Source organism: Anarrhichthys ocellatus, unplaced genomic scaffold (assembly GCF_004355925.1).
Source record: "Anarrhichthys ocellatus isolate YVR2014 unplaced genomic scaffold, GSC_Weel_1.0 scaffold83, whole genome shotgun sequence".
In the NCBI taxonomy this organism is placed as follows: domain Eukaryota; kingdom Metazoa; phylum Chordata; class Actinopteri; order Perciformes; family Anarhichadidae; genus Anarrhichthys; species Anarrhichthys ocellatus.
Genome location: NW_022280113.1, coordinates 1,238,612 through 1,260,210, shown reverse-complemented (window position 1 = coordinate 1,260,210; position 21,599 = coordinate 1,238,612). Strand labels below are relative to the sequence as shown.

General features: G+C 42.3%; 1 protein-coding gene across 4 annotated transcripts in view; it reads right to left on the bottom strand.

Annotated features, from left to right (window-relative positions):
- Positions 1-21,599, bottom strand: part of septin9b (septin 9b) — an 85,417-nt gene that overhangs the window by 30,526 nt on the left and 33,292 nt on the right. For 2 of the 4 annotated variants that reach the window (XM_031874675.1, XM_031874674.1), the window contains exon 2: positions 10,953-11,639. In XM_031874675.1, coding sequence (XP_031730535.1) covers positions 10,953-11,639 — 687 coding nt within the window. Of the gene's footprint in view, positions 1-659; positions 2,396-10,952; positions 11,640-19,117; positions 20,035-21,599 lie in introns of those variants that run through there. The other 2 variants (XM_031874673.1, XM_031874676.1) reach the window with 2 other exon arrangements.

The following is a 21,599-nucleotide window of genomic DNA, read 5'->3' as shown; positions in this document are numbered from 1 at the left end:
TATATATATATATATATATATGAGACAGTAAATACTTCACTCCTCCAGGTTTATTCCCCTGCAGCTTGCACATTTCCCCTGAAGTTTACAATAATAACTCAGGCCCCTGTTTGCTTTTTCGTCATCTTTTTACCGTACCGAGTAAAAACTCAGTGCTTTTTGCATATAGTGATGACTGCAAAGAGGATAAACTGGGTAGATGTTTGAGGCCTAGCGAGTTTGTTTATGGGGAAGTGTTTTTTTTTTCCTTTCTCTCTTTTAAGCCACCAAAGCTTTCCCAGCTGGACTGCTTAATACCGAGCGCTACTGCAGCGTCAAGGACTGAAAAGGACTGCGAGGACGAGTAGCCCTCACTGCTTTTTAGACTGCAATGAAAGCATTGTTTCTTTAGCATCAAACCACAGCGACACTGGGACGACAACTTGTTTCTTCAACTCACGAGGATTTTATGAGAAGTGTAAAACAGCGTTCAGTAAGAAGATTTGTTTCAACTAAAAAAAAAAATGTTTGCAATGAAATGAAAAGAAAGAGAGGACACATTGTGCCTCGACTTGATTGGCCTTAATGGAAACCAGTTGTCCCTCTTGCCTCTGCAGCGTGATAGTCTAAAACAGCTGAGCTCCCCTGAAGACACAAAAGACAACCAAACAGATACTCACAAAGGCTTTCCATCTCGTGGCTGTTGTGCATCTCACTGCAAGTGGAAGCCGTCTCTTCTGTCAGAACCTTTTCCTCTCTTACTTCCAGTAATTAACAAGGAAAAACTCCAATAAGACTAAAACAATAAAAATCCTCTGAATGTTTCCCAGAATGTGGTGGCTGCTGTTAAATTATTTACTACTAAAATTACAAGAGCTAATCTCACAAACTGCACACACAGACACACACACACCAACATGTACTCTCTATTTCTGTTGATGTTCCGGAGTCAAAGCCTTCCCTGATGAACAATAAACACGGCGACTCCAAGGGGATTGGCCTTCTGGGGAATCCCATGTGCGGAGGGCGAGGGATGACTCAACGCAACAAAAACTAAGAGACGACAGGAAGGAGCTCTGTGATTAAACTCTGTGCGGCCGCTGCACGTCGCCCAGAAACATCTATAGCCCAGTTATGATGCTGATTATCTATAATGTAAACCTTGTGCAGGGACAGGGAAGCAAACTTCTAGAGATCACGAAGCAGCATCTTTTTGAGTCAATGTGTTTGCCAGGACTCAACAGCAAGAGATTTTAGTTTGCCAGCAGCGTAACGCAGAGGAACTCATCTGTGGCAACTTGCCCTTTCCCCCGAATCTTCACTTGCAAGTGTGCTTCCTCCATCTGGCTCCTCTTCCACTGAGTGAGGGTGACATTTGCAGTCTGCTGCATGGCATCATGAAGCACTTCACGCCATAGAGGCTTGGGGTGGAAAGTTCACCCAAAGGTCCTCCGGGCTCCACCGCCGATGATGGTAGTCTTTGAAGAAGCTAATTGCCCGTAAACCACAAAGCTGCAGTTATATTCTCTTAACCCTTAAAATATCACTGCAAACCTCAGAAGATCCCGTCTCTGTTTTCAGTGTGTTTAGGTGTTAAAAGTTCAGACCTTAAATATTCAATAAAAGCTGCCTGTAAACTCGCACCTGAGGGACCAATCAGCTCAGCAGCAGAAGAAGTACTTGGCTAATCTGAAACATTCATCTGTGGGGTGAGAAAGGTAAGGGTATTATGACCAAATACGTTTTGTACAACTGCCCTTCTGCCTGCATTGAACCAATGCTGCTGCAGGGTTAAACAGTACAGCTGTTTTTTTTTATTCTTTGGGTTTATCTTTACACTGTGCTCCCCATGATCTGAGAGCGTCCCAGTTGGGAGAGAGATGAGAGCTTGCACAGTTGAATTTCTACGAAGCCGACAGGCTAGAAACAGAGTAAATAGCACTGAAACTATACACTCCAGCATCACAGTCACTACTCAGTGGACCGTGATGTTTTTACACTAACTGCCCTGCTGGAGTACAATTGTGATTTAATTTTTTTAGATAATCTAGTCAGCACAGTTAAAGCAGATCTGCCCCTGTGCACAGTTTGTACTTGAATGGGAACTCTTGACTCCAATGTTTGTTTACAAGTGTGGGAAAAGTTGAAAGTGAGAAAATTCAGGGATGTAGAGTTTAGTAAGAAGTGGGCTTACCAGACCTCTGTAACCCGCTGCTCATCGCTGCTTGAGGCTACGCTAGCTGCTGCTAGCATAACACATATAGACTGTATATAACAGATGAACATAGTCCATAAATCAATGGGTGACGTCACGGTGAATGACGTTTTGAAGTTCAGCATTTTAGCTGGGTTTTTTTGTAACCAGAAGTGACACACAAGGGCAGAAAGTACAACTGAACGCTGAATAAGACATGTTTAAGCGACCACAAATGTTACAAATAACTTTCATCAACTGAAAACACACTGTCAAAGGGTTAAAGTATTATATTTTATTATTACAAAAACATCGACAACTTCCAGAACTGCCAATCAGAAGGTAGCCCCGCCCTAAAGCATACTCTGCTGTATCATCTGTTCAACTCTAAATGGGACCATCATTTACAAAATGAACATCATGCTGTATTGAAGAAGACTTGAAAGTAGCAATGAGACCATAAAATCATGTTGACAATGTTTACTGAGGAAATAAATCAAAGTGAGAAGTAGGGTCATTTTCTCATAGACTTCTATACAACAAGACTTATTTTTGCAACCAGAGGAGTCGCCCCCTGCTTTGTCTATTGCTGCAAAATCTGCACATGCTATGAAATCCATCTCCATTAGCTTACTGGGAGCATGTAGAAACAGCAGTGTCACATATTGGATCTGTTGCACTGGTCTATGTGACCAAACGAATATAGACTATATCATAGTGAGTCAAAAAAAACAAGCTTCAACGTGATGTTAGTGGACAAACTCAACTGTGTAATCAGTTGCAGTTGGCGTAACATAAGGGACAAGACTGCACCGTCTCAGTTTTCATTTTCCACACATGCTCACTTCAGACAGACTCACACCCCCGCACAAGAATCCCTCTGCCCCCTCATCGACTCTCATCTACTCCTTTCAGCAGCAGATGGTACAGTAGGACTGTGGCACAAATGGCCATCTGTCTGTCCACACACACACACACACACATTAAAAAAACAATTCATGTTATTCCAGTATGTCCTCTATCAGCCAACAAGTGGGCCAAACATAATTAGCAGAGAATGTGGAGAACAACTCACCTCATATGAACCTTCTTCATTAAAACAACTCTAGGCGTGAATATAAACAGTTTGCCGATGATCAGAAAGACCAAATTCACTTATTTCATTGCATTTATTCTTAAAGAAGACATTTACATTTCAGGTCTGCTTAATTAATTATGTTTGATTGATGACGGTGAAAAAAACAACACTGTATAGCCCATGCTGGCATGGTGTTGTTTTTCCATTTCAAGGCCCTGTGGCTTCGTTTCTTCATTCCCATTGCCAAGACAACGGACATGATTTTCCCATAAGTTAATTGGACAAAGGAACCACAGCAGAGTCTTACATCTGGATAAACAAGAGGGAGGATTCACCCGAAAACGAAGATAACGTCAGCTGAGACAAAAATGTATCCCAGTTGGCTCCTTCGGGCTCTGATGGCCCATATCCTACTATTTGTCTTTTATCTTATGGTGAATGAAAAGGTCGACAAAGGCGAGTGTGTCTAAAGTTACGCTGTTTTGTCAAACTCATATCAGGAAGTGTGTGTTTGTGTGTTTGAACATCTATGTGCTTTTACATGTTATGTTAAGCTGAAATGCGGGAGTGTGTTGGTTTTAGTGCACGCTGGAGAAAGTGAATGAACTGTTTACTGAAGTTGTGGGATTTGGCAAGATGACGGAAGAGGACAAAGGTCTTTCTGCAGTGGTGGGAAACTTCTTTAACCCTTGACTTCCCCCAGATGCTCAATGTAAACTTTAACTTCCGAAAGCCTTATCTGGGGGAGAGGGGAACTGTGTGTGTGTGTGTGTGTGTGTGTGTGTGAGAGTCTATTTATCTGGGGCTAAAGGGCTGATCCTTTCCCATTTCTCTCAGCTCCTCTTCCAATATAAAAATGAAAAAAAAAAACTTTCATGTCCAGTTCTTTTTAGTGTCCACACTTCAAAGAGCTGCTCGATAATGTTTTGAATGAGTTTCCTAGTGATGTATTGGAGCGTTAAAAACATGAACAGAAAAAAAGGCTGACATCTGTGTGCTCAATGTTTTTCTGCAACAGAACACCAGTCTGGTCCGAGCTTCTGACCCTGAAGTTGTTTAGAGGAAACTGTATCAATCCTCTGAGAGAGAGGACAGAAAAACTAAACTAATTTGGAGTTTCCTTTGTGAATGACACTGGCTTGAAAGAAATAGGTAATACAGCTCTATTTAACCTGCAAACCAGGTTCACTGTCTCAATAGATTTCCACCTGTCATACACTGCCTCCTGGTGGCCTGTTTAGGAAGTACAACAACAGTGAACGTCACATTCACAATAATGAGAAGTGACGCTTGTCACTGTTATCACCGTGGGACATTTCTGAACTGAACAGACTGAACTGAACAGACGGATGTAACAGTATGGAGGCTCACAGACTTCAAGTGAGCAAAACTGAGCTCCTTTTGGCAGCTTAGTCAAAGACAAAGTCAGGGACAATATGTGCCTCAGTGTAACATAATCATGTTAAGGCAAAGATAAAAAGAAAAGGTCCCAGAAAAAAACATCTAGCTTAAAAGGTACAGTTCACCCGAAAAATACATATTGTTTCTCTCACTTTGCGATGCTATTTATGAACAGCAGTGAGCAGTTTCATGTAGGAACTACGGTTAAAAGAAAATTGTTCCTACATGAAACTGCACACAACCAGTTCTGTGGATTATCTTGAGTAACCGGGTCATTATTTCCGAAAAGGAACATCACTGTTGAGTTTTTCAAATGTAATTTTGTCGCTTTGAGCACCAAAAGCCAAGTGCCATATAGTCCCATTATATTGGAGAGAAGGCAGATATCTCTACGGCCGATAACCTCCAAAACAAGGCAACTCACACCAAAACAATCTATATTGATAAATTAACTAAAGGTATGGGGAAAAATATGTATTTTGCATTTTGGGCTGAACTATCCCTTTAAAATGTGGTCGTGAGTAAAGTAATATAGATATTACCTCATCTGCTGTGATCGTCTTCATCAAACATCTTAGCTTTTTATGGAACAGCAAGAACTGTATAAAACTATTAATTCAGACATGACTTTATCTTTTTACCCATCGCATCCACTGATTTATCCATCCTATTAATTCATCCACTTGTACAATGTACAAAAAGGTGTTGGAACGGTAAAACTAGCAGATTTTTACATTTAAGAGGGGTGGCGGGGGGGTCTAGTGGTTCTGATTTTACTGGAAAACAAAAGCTTTAACAATCCATTTTGATGCATTTAATTACAGCTTGCACAGAATTATTCATTTGGAAAAATGAACTTGTTGACCAGTTACATGAACTGACTACATCATCAGAATATGATTCCACTGAAAGATGATAAGATATACTGTATATACTGTATAATTATTTCCCAGCCAGAATAAAGAGTGCTCCAAAGTTTGAGATTGATTATAGTTGATTGAATTGATTTCTGTTATAGGGAGACTTTGTATTGTGAGACCACATCGATCTTCGAGATATGACCACTGCAGCCACATTATGCAATTTAGCAACAATGTTATTCTCAGTCAGCAGCAGTTCCCTATCTCAAGAAAAAAATCTCTCTTTCCCCTTTTAGTTTCTGGGTAATTAGCTGACAGGTCACGCTGAGTAATGGTCTGGGATCAGTGCAGATTAATTACACCGAGTGAGGATTGACCTCGGATATGCCTTCGCCTGAGGCTGCCTGTATGTGTGTGTGTGTGTGTGCCTGTGTAGGTGTGTCGATGAGAGACAACAAAAGTAAGATTAAAAATTTGAGATGAAGGTGGTGTGTGTGTGTGTGTGTGTGTGCCCTTTCCTGACCTATGGGACAGGCAGAGACAAATCGCCCACCGCCGTCCCCACTTTCAGAAGGTCAATCCAAATAAAAGACAAATGGCTTCACTTGCTCTTTCCTCCATAATGACTACACCTCAATTAGGAAAACAAATGTGCAGCACGATAATCTGTTTATTTAGGCAATATGAAGACAGATTCCAGTTTAGCGTACATAATCTGGCTTTATTGAGGTCAGGATTTCTCTTTTGTTCTTTACCATCACACAACAGGAACACGGGACACAATGGCACCACAAGAAGTGAATCCCTTTAAATGCACATTTCTTCTCTATAGCAGAAAGTGGCTCTGCCTTTATTGTAGCCCTGACTTCCTTTCTATTTTCTTTAGTGCTGTAACAGTAATCCAGCTGAGATGGACATCTTTCTCTTCCCCATGTCCCCAAAAAACACTGAAGGAGTTGCTAAATGAGGTTATGTGACCCCAATGATGACCCACCAGTCCCATCAGCCCAGTGATAGCTACGCCATTAATGGTCAAGCTCCCAGTCTAAGTCTAGTAACAGTAAAAGAGAAGAAGTCCATCTTTGGTGTTAAAATCAAAACAAGTATTTGTCTTTACAATGTCAAAAACGGTGAGCGCCTGGTTATTTTGTCAGTGGCCTATATTAATCGAGACAGAGTCTATTGGTTGATAGATAGAATGTGAATCACCAATTATTCTGAGATTCTGAAATCGTTTTAATGACTATTCACTCGGTTCCAGCTTCTCAAATGTGAGCATTTTATGTTTTTCTTGCCATATATGATAGTAAACTGAAAGTCTTTGGGGTTCGGAGTAATGGTTGGATGGATAAAAGAAGAAATTTGAAAACACTTGCGCTGTTTGAAAGGATAACAGCCAACATTTTTCACTGTTTACTGACATTTTATAGACAAAGTAATCAATCAAGAGATTATATAAATAATTGTTTGTTCCAGCCCTATATTAATCTCTGCCCTAACAGCGGCTAGGTTCATACACGTGAAGAACAAAACAAAGGTTGAACGAAGATTCTCAAATGTGAAATCTGGTCTGAAAAGTGATAAGAAAAGGCTATTCCTGACCACAGTTGGTCTACGCTTAGATGTCAGATAGAGTTCTTTCTGTGGTGTTCGATGGATTGATGAACAGCAGACTTGCCTGTCAAGATAACATTCCTCGTCGAATCAGAATCAGCTTTAACGGCCAAGTAAGTGTGAACCGAAATAGACATACGTCTAAAAACAAGGACAACGCAGCTGCTGAACACAGCACAGCAGACCCGAAACCAATCAGAATGAGTCCGTGACATGTAGATTCTGTATCTGCCTTTTCCAGAACCTTAAGCTGTTTCACAGCTTAACTGACTGGAGGTTTATGGCTTCACATTATACCAAATGGAAAAATCTGCTTGTCTTGTACTCATTTTACACATATTTCTGCGCAATTCAATTGAATTAACAATTCAATATATAGGAAACTTTTGGCATCTTGACTAAAATGCTTTGGGCAATACTTGTCTATAAAACACAAGCTTACAATGATGGATCCACCAAACCATGCATCAGATTAAAGGGGTTATACTGTATACCAGAGGTGGGACCAAGTCTTTGTCAGGTTACGAGTCAAGTCCCAATTCAAGGAAACTGACTCCCACGTTTTGCATACTCTAGTTTTTTGTTGTTGACCTCCGCATAGTTTTTGTACGCAAACTTAATCCTCTTTGTTGAATTTTTTTTCCCGACTGCCGCTCTGTAACATAACATTGAATCTTTGTGGTTCTTTCCCGCAATTTGATTGGATGCTGTCGGATTGGTAGAAACAAAGCAGACCTGGGGAATTGAGTGTCAACTTGCTGTGAATGAATAGCACCAACGCTAGATGTTTCAGGAAATTAATTAATTCATCTTCAAATGTCTTGCTCCGTCCAAACAAATCATTACACGAGAGGAGTGTGAATAAGAACCTATTTGGCATGTGTGCACAATTAATCGCTTATGTCCGTCGTCTAATCGACTAATTGTTAGGTGGTTAGTCTGCGTGTTTGTGTTTGTGCGTGACCTCCGCTGACTGAGAGCATCAAGCTACAAAACATGACGTATTTGCTCGTCTGTCAGTGATCTTACAAATGCAGTTTGCTCTACAGTATGTGTGTGTGTGTGTGTCCACAATCCTTTTCATGTTGACCTTTTGCACAAACACCCCCGTGTAACTCACTCTCTGCGATGCTGTGATCAAAGTACAGGGGGGATATTTGCTAGGAAGCTGACCGACTTAGATCACATGACCCCTGAGAGAGGAAGCACGCTGCGGTGAGGTCACTCAGCATGGGAAACAATCCCGCTGACAGAACACGGAAGGAAGCACAGGATACTCTGTGTGCCTTTGTGTGTGTGTGTGTGCACGGATGATGTGTGATGTCATTTCCTCCTGGAAAAACTGAATGGCCAGGAAAGCAGCGCATCAAATAGACTCCCAAAGACACAAATATGGAAAAATATGACAATATTGAAAAATAATAAAAACATGCGTACATTTTTTCTAATTCATGCCACTGAAGAAAATCAACTGAAAGCACTTACAATGGAGCAATAGGGCAAATTATTAATTATTATTAATTAACATTGATTTCAAATCTGTCATTGCAGTACTACTATAAGTTTTCGGTTTGTTTCAGCTGTCTTGCTGATTTGTTAGGGCAGAGCAGGGTGGGCCCAGTCAGAGCCCCTGGGCCCTCCAGGCAGGTCACCCTTCATTAAGACCCCTACCAGGGCCTCTCTCTGTGAAGAAATAAGTGGCGACCACCCCCATGAGCTAGAAGAGAACCGTGTTAAACCTTCAGCACAGAATTAGACCGGATATTTATAGTTATTTGACATAGAAAAATTATGGGTACAACATGAAACGCTGAAGCACAGACACACAGAGACAGACACAGTGAATATAACGTGGGAAATGTGGCTACAAGCATCAACTATGACAAAGTGAAGTATGCCATCGGTATAAAGAACAAACCAGGAACATATCACATAAAATGGGCAAAATCAACAAGACAGCACACAGCAAACAGACACAGTTAGACAGTAGCTGGTGAACATAGTGGAGCATTTAGCAGCTAAAGAGACAGATGTTTCCCTCAGGAGTTGGTTGAGACCAAAAACAAAGCTAAAAGAGAACGAATATTGAATTTAGATTTGCATGGTGGCAAAAAACACAACTCAAAATGGACCATTATGTCGCTCTTTAACTGCTGGACGTGTAAATAAGCAACTGCTTGCTAACCAGTTCACCATGTCAACGTAAAAAAGAATGGCGACGGTTGAGCCGGCGGCTCACAGCTAACGGTGCTAACAGTACGTTGTCAGCTGTAACTGCCGTATGAATTCAGTGCTGAGCATCTAGCCAGTGGGGCACGCTCACAGGCACGAACATGCACTAAAAGCATGCACGGCCGGCCCGGCTGTGTCAACAAAGCGAAAGAGAAGCTCGGATTACAACACACACGCTGAAGGGAGAGCGGCTTAATTCTCTGCTCAGATAGACATTACTTCACTATATTGTTACATAGCAAAAAGTTGTTTGCTACTATATTAATGCTCTGAATACTGTATATTGCACTACTAAGTATTCTGTTTAAGTCTGCTGTATGTTGTAGCATGTCACAAGCGGCATCAGAGAAACTGCTGCAACCCTGTGTACAAAAATCTTCCCATATGGCTTTACTGCAACTGTAGCACTACTTACTATTAACTACCATACTACTGTTCCTGTGCTGCCAAGGTCAGGCTTTCATCACATTACGAAAAACCACATCGGCTCCAATGCTGTATTAAAAACAGACGTGGATAACCACAAATACAGACATACAGTCTGCTGTTTCTACCGACAGACAGGCCTGTTATGTTACCGACAGACATGCAGACATCAGACTAATCAAAAGGCTGCTTCTGTAACTGACCTTTCTCTTAGTGAGAGATCTGATACTGGGGTTAGTCTGTTACCTCAGTGTGAGGGGAGAAGGAGCAGGAAGATATGAAGTCAGAAGAGAAAAAAAATAATGAATCTGAGTCAAAATGAAATGTAATCTGGAAAATGTGAAAAAAAAATTACCCAGTGAGGTTTGAATGTAGAATAACATACAGTCACGAGTGAAACGTTTCCCCTTCCTTCACATATAATTAAATGTAATTAGTTGTTTTTTTGAGTTTAAGAAAGCTTTCCCACTGATGACAGTGTCACATCAAACTGGTATAGTCTGTGCTGACGCAATCATACAGGCTGGAGAGCTAAATCACAGCACCAAAGCACTGCGTTGCTAAGATAGTAGTAATTTAGCTAATACACAACAAGCCAACAACCTCCTGAGATTCTACAAGACATCCAGACGAAATAATGTATGAACAGACCGGATCGCAGCTAACATTCTACAAACACACGCTAATCCTTCATCATCAAAAACCAATGTCCCAGAAAGTATACAACTAAATAGCAAAACAACCAAGCTACACTATAGAAATGTACGGTATAAACTTGAGATAGCCGCAGTGTACCCAAGTACAGAAAGTGGCTATTTATGATAAGGATGTTTTTCTACGAGTATTGTTGCAAGAGGATACATGTGAGCTTGCCACGATGCACATTCCCGTGGCGGTAATGCATCGAGATACACAGCATTGCTACTTAGTAGACATAGATGTAAACAACGCTGGATACAAAACGCTTTTCACATGTTCTATGAGGAAGGAATTGCATTCAATGCATTTGTTTGTACTCAAGGACACACAGAATGTGTTTAAGTATACTGAATGCAATCATTTTGTTTCCACATGGAAACTTTGAGGTTCTCAAAAAAGGACAGTATTTCAGTGTGAGGATGTGACTGGAAGGAGTATGGGTTAGTATATTATGTTGAAACAGACTTACTGTCAGGGTTGGGGGATTTACGTCCATGACTAGGCGAGGAGCAGCGGAAGGTGGTAACAATGGTGTTGTGGTGAGGATTAGGGTGGTGCGGGTGGTGCACTGGTAGGTGGTGGCCATTGTTTTCTGGGGGAGCTCTGGTGATGCTGATATCGGGCTTACGGACGTCTCCGGGACAAGGAGACTCAAACTTGCGAGCGTGATTCTGCTCAGGGGTCCGGCTGGTGCCGTTGTTGTTGTAGTTGCCCTCATTGCGGCGGATCACCGGGGAATCGGTAGGCGTCTTGGCAAAAGTGACCTCCCTCTTGTGGCTCATCTCGGGGGTCTTGGAGTGGCCCAGGACTTCGGGGCGCTTCAGGGCGCTGTTGGCCGCGAAGCGCATAGAAGCAGGGCTGGTGACGTTATCCACCTGCTTGCTGGAGGAAGAGGAGATGTCGATGGAGAGTTCGGAGCGCCGCGACACAGGCTCGGGGGTCTTGGAGCCCCCTCCGCCCATGATGGAGCGGGGTTGGGTGAAGTTGAGGTTGTTGTTGTTGGTGGTGGTGGCCGGGGCGGGAGTGCCCAGGTCACGGTAGTAGATGCTGGTGGGAGACATGGCGTTGCGGTGAGGGGAGCTGGTTGTCCGACGGGAGCCGGGGGACAAGTGAGATGAGGTGTCGACATCCTCCACCTCAAAGGACCTCTTCAGAGCTGCATGTGAGGGACAAACACAACATAGTCGTGGGGTCATTTGACCGTTGAAAACAACTTAGTTGAGTAACTGACAGAAAATGGATCAGCAACTATTTTGATAATTTATTTATCATGCAAGTTATTTTAAAACAAACATCCCAAACATACTCTGGTTCCAGCTTCTCCAGTATCAGGATTTTCTGCTTCTCTATATTTATATTATTGCGCATTGAATACCTTTGGGACTTTGGGCCACAGACTGATTAATCGTAAAAAATATTGGCCAATGAAAATGACTGTTAATTGTTATCTAGGTAAAAACAGTGGTGAACGTATCAACAACAAGTTCTCAATTACAAATAAATGTCCTTCATGCAAGTATTAAAAGTAAAAGTAGTTCTACAGAAAAATTCCCGCTGCGACAGATATATTATTATGAATTGCATTATTGGTTTGTTAAAAGGATCTTCGGTGGAACTGCTGGACTTATGAATCATGGTAAGGGCCCCCAAAAAGACTTGACAACAATATCATAAAACAGTCATCAAAGAGGATGTATCAATTAACTGAGGAGTAAACAAAAAGTTTCTTTTTTTCTAAAACTCATTATGAAAAGTACTGTAGTAAAGCGCCTGGAGTTTGAGGGTGGGGTTATGAGGCAATTTTTGTTTGGCAACACAAAGGAAACAGCATGCACTCGCCATTAAGCCATACTTATGTGACTTTATTACATCCCCCTCACCATCAGTAGGTTTTTCACTGCACTGCAAGAAGCCTTCATGTTTAAGTTGATGTACGTGTCGTTTTGTCATGACACGTGTGTGTGTGTGTGTGTGTGTGTGTGTGTGTGTGTGTGTGTGTGTGTAAAACTAAAATTCTAGGGTTTCACGCAGAGCCATTCGAAGAGCTTCACATGTTACAATGCACGCAATCAGCCAAGCATTGTTCCCTGCAAGCGTTTAGGCAAAAAAAATAAATAAATAAAAAAAAGTCCAAAGTCTTCTTGTTTATGAGCAACACGAGCACAGAGATCGAGGCACATCCTTCCCCTCGGTTAGTCGTGACGTGAGGAAAATAGCTGCACCGTCCAAGATGAAGATACTGCGGGATGGGATCACCCCCTGGGAAGAGTGCACTGGCTCAAAGTCAACTTGAATTTGACTCCCATCGTGGAGTTGCTGTGCCAAGCGAATGGCCAGGAGCTGGTATCATAATGACACACTAGTTAGACCGGTCCGCTCAAGCACACCCTTAAGAGCATCTCCTGTTTCCTGTAATCTGGAACGCAGTGCTGATTATTTGATCTGCTTGCGGCTTGCGGTGCGTCTGCGTGTGCACGCGTCTTTATGTAACTAGATGTAGTTTTGTTCAAAGTGCTCATAAAAAAAAAAAGAAAAGGAACAAGTGTGTGTCACGGGAATGTATTCGTGTTTATTTTTAAGTGACTACACCCACAGGGAGGGGACTGGGGGCCCCAGCCCCACTGCACTCTGTGAAAAACTCTGTCAGGGGATGTAGAGCTCAACACAATCATATCAAAGCCATCTCCACACACACACACACACACACACCAGCCTGCACCGCTAATATAATTTACTGCTATAAGCTGCTTCATTCCAACATAGTGGACATTTGATACAATTTAGCGCCGAACAAAAATTCAGGCTAGAGCCAAAGCATTATTCTGTTTTCGTGTTGGTCGAACACACCGAGGACATTCTTGTTCACCGTGGGAATAAACGGATCTGCACTCACGTCTTGGAGTTTGTGGCAATTTGTGTTGCAAATCGCTTTAACCCCTCCACTACTCCCCGTGCACCCTTTACCTAGATCTTAAAGCGCGGTTACCTTTCATCTTTTGGCATTCTTGCACTATAGGAGACTGTTGCTGAGGCTGTAAGGCTAGCTTTACATGTAGAAGTACCTACATTATGTGTGGAACACATGAGATGACCCGCACTAAGCACAAAAAAAAAGTCTTTGTGTCAGAAACCCACTTGAACATCATTTTCTCACACTCCCATCGCATATTTTCTTGTGATGCGAACAGAGTTCATTATCTAGTGAGGCACCAGCTTTAAAATCCAATCCTTTGATAGGGATACACATAAAAGAATTATACACAATAAACTCGCAATTTGTAGGCTGGCGCCTGAACCCACATAGCCACTGGACTGTGTCCTTCTCACCGCCGCTGTCCTCGGTCTTGTGTTTTACGATTGCTGAGAGGGAGTCCAAGGCCGTGGCCACTTTCAACTCCAGCCAGCGAATAAGTCGGGTCGACCAAAATTGGTCTGCAGATTTCATAAGGGAGCTGAGTAAGCGTTAAGACTGTATTATGTAATGTATTATGTAAGCTTTTGCCCAAATAACACAGCTGAGCCAAGGTGCTGTTTTGCCAGTGACCTGTGAAGTGATCTTAGATTAGTATTTCTGTTCTTGGCTGCTTTGTGATTATATGGCCACAGGCTTGGGACCTAAGCAGAGGACTCGAGTGCTTTCATCTCAAGCCGTTTGTTTGCATTTAGAGACCGTGCAGCCAAGTGTACATGATTTAAGAGCAGAGATGAATTTTTATCTTTCTGTGCTTTAATGTTTGTCTGGGAATATAGAGAAATGGGGGGGGGGGGGGGGATTGAGGGCATCTCTCTTTCAGATGATCTCCATGTTTTTAAGGATCACGCTTCTTCCCGTCTCCTGGGTCTTTCTTCTTCATGTCTTTTACGTCCATCCAGGATATTCTTTGCATGAATATCGTAAGTACATAGGGATCGCAGAGCATTAGGAAGAAGAAGGAAGGAGTGTGGTACTGACAGATAGATGAATAAGTATCGTTCCCAGTGAGACAGCATTCCCAGACTATGAGCTGGAAGTGAGAGGTCGAGTCCACCTCGGAGGATTCTCATTAACAGGAGTCTCGTCTCCCCACATCCCACCGCTACCTATCACCGCCCAGTGTCCCGTTTGGGAAGATAATGCAGCACAGCACAATGTAGCAAAGGGTTATTGGCGCAACAAAAACAAAGATGGAGGCAGCTGTATCCTCGCTTTGGTTCACAGTCCTTCGTCCCATAATGCGGCCCAGGTGTTAGGCTAGGCCGACTCTTTATCATCAGTGTCATCACTTTTGTCTCAAGGACGTCCCGACCGACGAACGCAAAACATTCAGTATCATCTCAGCCCAGATGCACGAAGGAGAGATAGTCGAGAATTAGAGGGAGGAAAACAAACAGAGAGACAGGAGGGAGAGGAGGGAAAAGAGACTGGAGATAGAGAGGCAAAGAGGGTGCACAGTGAGAAATGGGGAAGTAAAAACGGGATGGACAGCAGTTAACAAAGATTAGTTATGCTAACGTTCCACTACTGACAAGTTTCAAGTTATGTGATAGTGTTCTCTGATGGTCTTTTGACTCAAAAGTCTTGCCAGCGCAAAGTTATATTACACCATAATAATACAATATTAATAATCATAACCCAAATTATTCATCCTACACAATGATGTCAATGTCAAAAAAACATCTGTGAAATCATAAAATAAAAGCAAGGAAATAATCTGAGCTCAACACTTTAGATGCGTCGTTTTCGCATACCGTTTATCGATTAATTCATTCCGATGATTGACGTGAAGCTGCCGATAATGAATCCCTACGCTTCCTGCAGATGTATCACAATAAAAGCCTCCCAAGTGAAGTGCCCCTGAACTGCTGGAAGGCTTTTAATGTGAAACAGATGAACAAAGTGTCAACTTTGCATTAACATTATAAAACAGGGAACATTTGAAAATAAAGGTCTTTCTAAAAATACGATCAGGGTTCTGTTTTCTGTCTACTTCACAATTGTAAACACAAATAATTTAACCTCATTATTTTGTTAGAAGGTGAACTCTGCACATACATTACAGTAACAACAAGAAACCCACTGAACCAGGAATTGAATCAATAAAATATGTACTGTACTGGACACAGCCCTGAACTCCTAATCGGTCTGGTAATTCTAGCCTCAGGCAATAAGTCAAGTAATTAAGACAGTTACTCTGTCAAACATGGGTTACATAAAACCAGCTTGAGCACAGTGTACTTTATGAGATGTCAGTAGCCGTAGAATACAAGTCGATGTGGTCAAACCAGGAAAAACATCCTATTTGACAAGACAAGGCCAAACAACGAGCGATATAATTCCACACTACGGTATTTTTGCTTGCTCAGACCAAACCTTAAAACTACACTGTCAAACACACATTTCCCTTTGCTGCCCACTCATGTTGTTGGCACGCTGACCGGCAGCGGCGCAGCTCTCCGTTTCAGATTTACTGCGCCGTTCCCTGCTGGTCTGGCCGACACCCTGTGTCCAGCACAAAGGAATTCTGGGGGATGTTGGAGGTGTTTGGTACAAGAGGTAAAATTGGTGCTGGTAAAATCCTCCATTATATTCTGGTATGTTAAAGCTCCAGAAGCAAGAGACAATTTCACCTATGATTGAGGATTTTTGCACGCACACATTCACAACGTCATTCAGGCAGCTGCAGAATAGCCGTCCTGGTGCTTATAGCTCCAGGCACTTTAGGCCTCAACCTTTGACAGGCAAAGCCTTGTTCTGTCCCTTTGATCACACACTGGTTAACTATCCACTTCATGAACAGATTGATTTACAACAGTGACCAGTGAAGGTGTAAAGACAGTGACGTGACACTTGTTAACAAACGGCTGCGCTCAGCCCATGGTGCAGCGACGGTGCCCTTGCAAAACTGATAGCGGAAGGGAAGGAGAGTGTCTGCTAAAACGGCCGGCTTATATCCTCAGTCTACATCTGGTGAGTCAGTCAGCGTGTTTGTTTGTGTGTGACAAACCGTCTGCAAAAATCCAACTTTTACACAACTGGCTTGACACAGTCATACTAGAAACGCCCTGCGTGCTTTTTCTGGTTTAATATACTTCTTAGAACAAACAGGACCACTGAGGCCTGTTAGGAAAGTGTTGTATTTACGAACATAACCTACTTAATAACACACTGGCCTTTCTGCCAAGTTTGCAAATTGTACCACACACATGCACTCTCTTCCATTTTTAAGGTTCATTTCCCGTCCAAGTGCCACTCCGCCGCAACAACATGGCACCCTAAGGCAGATAATCAGTGCAAAATACCTTGGATTGGACTCAAAGCTCAGTTTAGGTTGGCAACCATACCGGGAGCCCATGTACGACTCTACAAAGTCTCTGTGCATATACAAATATGGGCTTATTCTGGGCTTATTCTCTGGTGACTCACTCGTTCAGATTCAGCAGACAGAGACATTTTCTACCTTTCAGAAAATCATAACATTGTCTCAGCGTGTAGTTGTTATGGTGGTTTCTATCATCCATAATAGTTCCATAATAGTCCCACACGCGAGTCCATCCATGAGGCATTATTACATCTTAAGCGTGCTCACCAATTGCGTTGTCTTTCCCTCTTTGTGCCTATTTCCTCCTCAGCGTGCGATACAGTGCAGTGCAATGTACTGGAAAACATAATGATCTGGGATCAAATGGGGATTTACTCCATCAAGTGTTTGCCATGCGCCTCTCTCTATAGCTTGTTTCTGCTCCGAATGGAAACACTAGAATGGTTCGTAATGACCAGTATAATCTACTGGTGGGGTAGATTGTGGTGGTCACTATTAGGTACTGGATACAGGTGCTTTCTGTGTGTAGATCGTAGGTACGTACTTAATGCTATCTTTGACACTACATTATAAGAGAACATATGGGGAGGAACCTGGTATTGACCTTACTCTGACTAACATTTGGATTTATTGCCTTTCAATGTCATTTTGAATAAGCTAGTTAACATAAATTCCCTACACCTGTAATATCCCATTTGCACAGCACATGACAATGCTTGGCCACCACTGACTGAGTACTATACACTCTTAGAAATAAGGGTTCCAAAACCATATACTTCTGAAGAACCCCTTTTAGAGGGTTCTTCAGAGGGTTCTTTGTAAGACTAAGGGTTCCATTAGGAACCCTTTTCATCCAACGATCCCTTTTTGGAAGAAAGAGTTCTTATTGAAAGCATGGGTATGAAAAGATCCTCCCAGCCACATCCACAAAAAATGTGATCGTGAACCATTGTTTTGGGTTGCACATCAGCCCTTTAAGGATACTGGACTTGGTTCCCATATGCTGCATATGATCTTATATAATCATCAATTTAAAAAATAAAGGCTTTGCCATGTTTTCTGCTTATAAAATAAACCAGTAAATGCCGGGGTTTGCTTGAGATGAAGTAGTGTGTATGGTTAGTTGTACGACCACGACTGAAGGCTAAAGTGTTTATAGCCTTTCTAGACTGCCTCACTCAAAGGCGGGGCTAAAAGCCAACCATCACAGGGGGAGGTAAGGCAGGACAAGCAATCACATGAGGATAACGGTAACTACGATTTGACATAGGCATATTCACAGTAATAGTTTAAATGAATATGGGAATAGTCAGGCAAGTTGACCAGTTCCTAATGAAGTACAGGTGGAGATTTTCTAATGATGTAAACAAGGTAAGACCAGATGATCTCAGTAACAAGATTGAAACTGTTCTGTGTAGAATTTGCTCTTTACCCGATTGAGGCAATACTTGTCACATTAAAAACTTCAATCTGAACACATTTGTCTGATTATCATAATCAGATGAAAGAGTAGAGTCACAAACTAAACAAGCATAAGCAAGCTGACACACATCCATTTTTTAATTATTGGGGTTTTTCAATTCAATTTTGTAGCATTTAAAAACCCAGGTATATTTTAGCTTATCGAAACTTTGCGTGTCAGTAAGACATGAGACAGAGATGACGGCAACGCAGATGAATTCACTGAATGAGCAAGCAGTCAACTGATTATTAAATGAATCAACAGATGTTGTGCTACCTGAACTGGTCAAACCCTGCTAGAAGGCTTAAAGAGTACTTTAAGTAATCGGGATATTGATGAGGATCTATATTTTTTCTTAGGCCAAAGACCAGCTGGAGGGACGCGGTTTGACCGGACGAGGAACAGGAAAGAACAGTGGAAGGAAGAGGAAGAGGGGGACAAAGGGAATTAATGCCAGCTCCACACCGGCTTAGCCAACAAAAGAGAGACAAAGTTGTGAATGTTGTACGAGGAGGTGAGACAGATGTTGTCTCTTAACGCTGAGGTTTCCACTGTCTCCCTCGTAGTGCTTTCTGCTGAGGGCTTTCTGGGGTTGGAATAGTTTGGTGTCAGTGATGTTTGTTTCTATTATTGACGTAACTTGGGTATAATCAATAGCAGACTAAAGGCTACAGGGACTTGGCTAGCGTATGCTCAACACCCTGTTTTTAACTGTAACAAGCATACATACGCAGTAGACACAGGCATACACACGCAAAGTGGAAAGATATTGTTCAATACTAATACCATTCACAAGCTTCTGACAGATGTTGCTGCTCACTATAATCTCTCAATAATGTAAGTGAAAGAATTTGTAGAAAACAAACTACAAACCTTCAAAATCTGAAATAATCCCTTCCAAGTGTGGATTGACTCCAGAATCGGACATCTTTCCAGGCATGGAATGTCACAAAAAAAACTTATAGTGGACTCCCTGTTAATGCTGAAGAAATTCCAAAACAGAGTGAATGAGAAACAGAGTCCGAGCTCACAACTCTCTTGTTCTTAAAAAGGAGTAACTTATTTTCTCTGACTGCCCACTAACTTTACTATATTGCTGCATTCAGACTTCAGAGTGTGAAAAAGGCAAGCCTCCTCCCTTCTCCTCCCCTCCCTGCAGCTAGAAACACACTCCCCCTTCTCCCTCGTGTGTCTGTGTGTGAGTGTGTGTTCCCCCCCATACATGCACGCGCAGGCATTCACGCAGACAACAGACCCCGTCATTCCCCCTTTTTCGACCTAAGTGGCTCTCGGGGTCTGATTTCAGCCGGTGAAAGTGGACAATCTGTCACACAGTCACTTTAACTGAGTTAACCTGCAATCAGACAGGATCTTCTGTTACAGCTGTGGCTCTTCAAACGGCCCTCACGAGAGAGGCCCGTCTCACTCTGTCACAGCCGCAGAGGGACTGCAGTTTAAGTGAGAGTTTGAGGCTTCAGCTTTTTGAGTAAACAACCTCTACAAACCAGCTGACATGTTGATTAAAGTGCAGTCACTTCTGTGGGAGCTGCTTTTCTGTGACAGAAAAAAAAAACCTGAGAGATTTCTTGGAGAAAGTTGACATTAGGGATATATACGACGGCGCTTCTGGGCAATCAGAGGGTTGATTCATGCACCAACCCCGCCCTCTGTGATGTTGCATTATCAGGAGAAACGTGGGAACTGGAGCTCGGTGGACACAGCTGACCGGCGAGTCCAGCACACGCCTCTTCTGCTTCTTTCGGGGGTGGACGTGACGACAGGCCAGCGTTTGATGCGACGGGTATGGTTACACTTCTTGTCCTTGGAGCTGCTGTGGCTAATTTAGAGTTCTAGTGTTCTTTCGGGGGGCGACGGAGAAACTATATATATATATATATATATATATATATATATATATATATAAATAAAATAAATAAAAGTGATGAAATGTCAAAGTTGGTATTTGCATTTAATTAACCGCATCCACTGTGCGTCCCTGTGGGACGTGCTACAGTATTCCTTGTCCGTGAATATCCCATAGGAACATGTAGTGATGCTATCGCTGTAATTACTGATTGGTCATGAGTGAGCGGCTTTTCACAGCTTCCTGTTTGGAGCCAGCCGTGACCGGGGATGAATTGTCCCTTGATTCTAGGTCTGCTTTACCATTCACACACTAATGGTGAAGGTCATAAGCGTGAATAGAAGCTGGTCCACAATCAGCCCTCAAAGGAAACTTAAAACTAAAGCAAGGGCCACAGGAAGCTCGCGTTAAGTATTTCACCCTTGGTGATCGCAATAAGGTGCAGCACCAGTGCCTGGCACTTTTACAGCCATGTGAGCATTTGTGAAATATCCCACTTGAATGAAAAGCTCCATTCTGAGGGGCACTAATGCGATGCCAAGCCCACCCAGCGGCCCCTAACCCTAACACCCAAGAGGTCGATGCTAACACAGAATAACACTGTGGGTTTACGTTGCAGTCTGGTTATTTCATACAACAACCGCTGCAAAAGGCATCTTAGGATAAAGAACAGAGTGCGGCGCACACAGTGGTGTGTATACGCGCAGTATTTGCATTCACTCTATCCTAAATCTATCAATCAGAGAAATTTACTGGGTAGACTATCTGTCCTCTGAGACGCTTGTTGTCCTATGCTGTGCAATTAAGATTTTGAGTGCATGTTGTAAGAGTGCACATAACATGCAGCACACACACCCTGACAGCTGTGTGTGGGCATTTATACTTAATGAATTTGTGCGTGCATGCATGTTCATGGTGCACGTCAAAAAGCATGTGAAAATGCATACGCTCATGTGAGTTGGTGCACTTTCACATACTGCATCGGCCCGTTCCTCATTTCCCAGGGCCTTGTCACGGCCCCTTGGTGTCCGATACCTACGCAACAGGCTTTCAAGTGACTACGATGTAAGTCCATCCACATTATTATTAGACTTTCAGAGAAATTGCTCCGGGAATGTGATGACGATGAGTTATTTTGAAGAAACATTAGTGATGTTTGTGACGTGTTTTTGTACTTATGTTACATTGTTTACATTTTACATAGTTATTCTAAGCCCAACCATAAACTAATCCTAAACCTAACCAAAATAATTCAGTTATCTATCTATCTATCTATACACATACATACAGTGGGTACGGAAAGTATTCAGACCCCTTTAAATTTTTCACTCTTTGTTTCATTGCAGCCATTTGCTAAAATCGAAAAAGTTCATTTTATTTCTCATTAATGTACACTCAGCACCCCATCTTGACAGAAAAAAACAGAAATGTAGAAAGTTTTGCAAATTTATTAAAAAAGAAAAACTGAAATATCACATGGTCATATATATA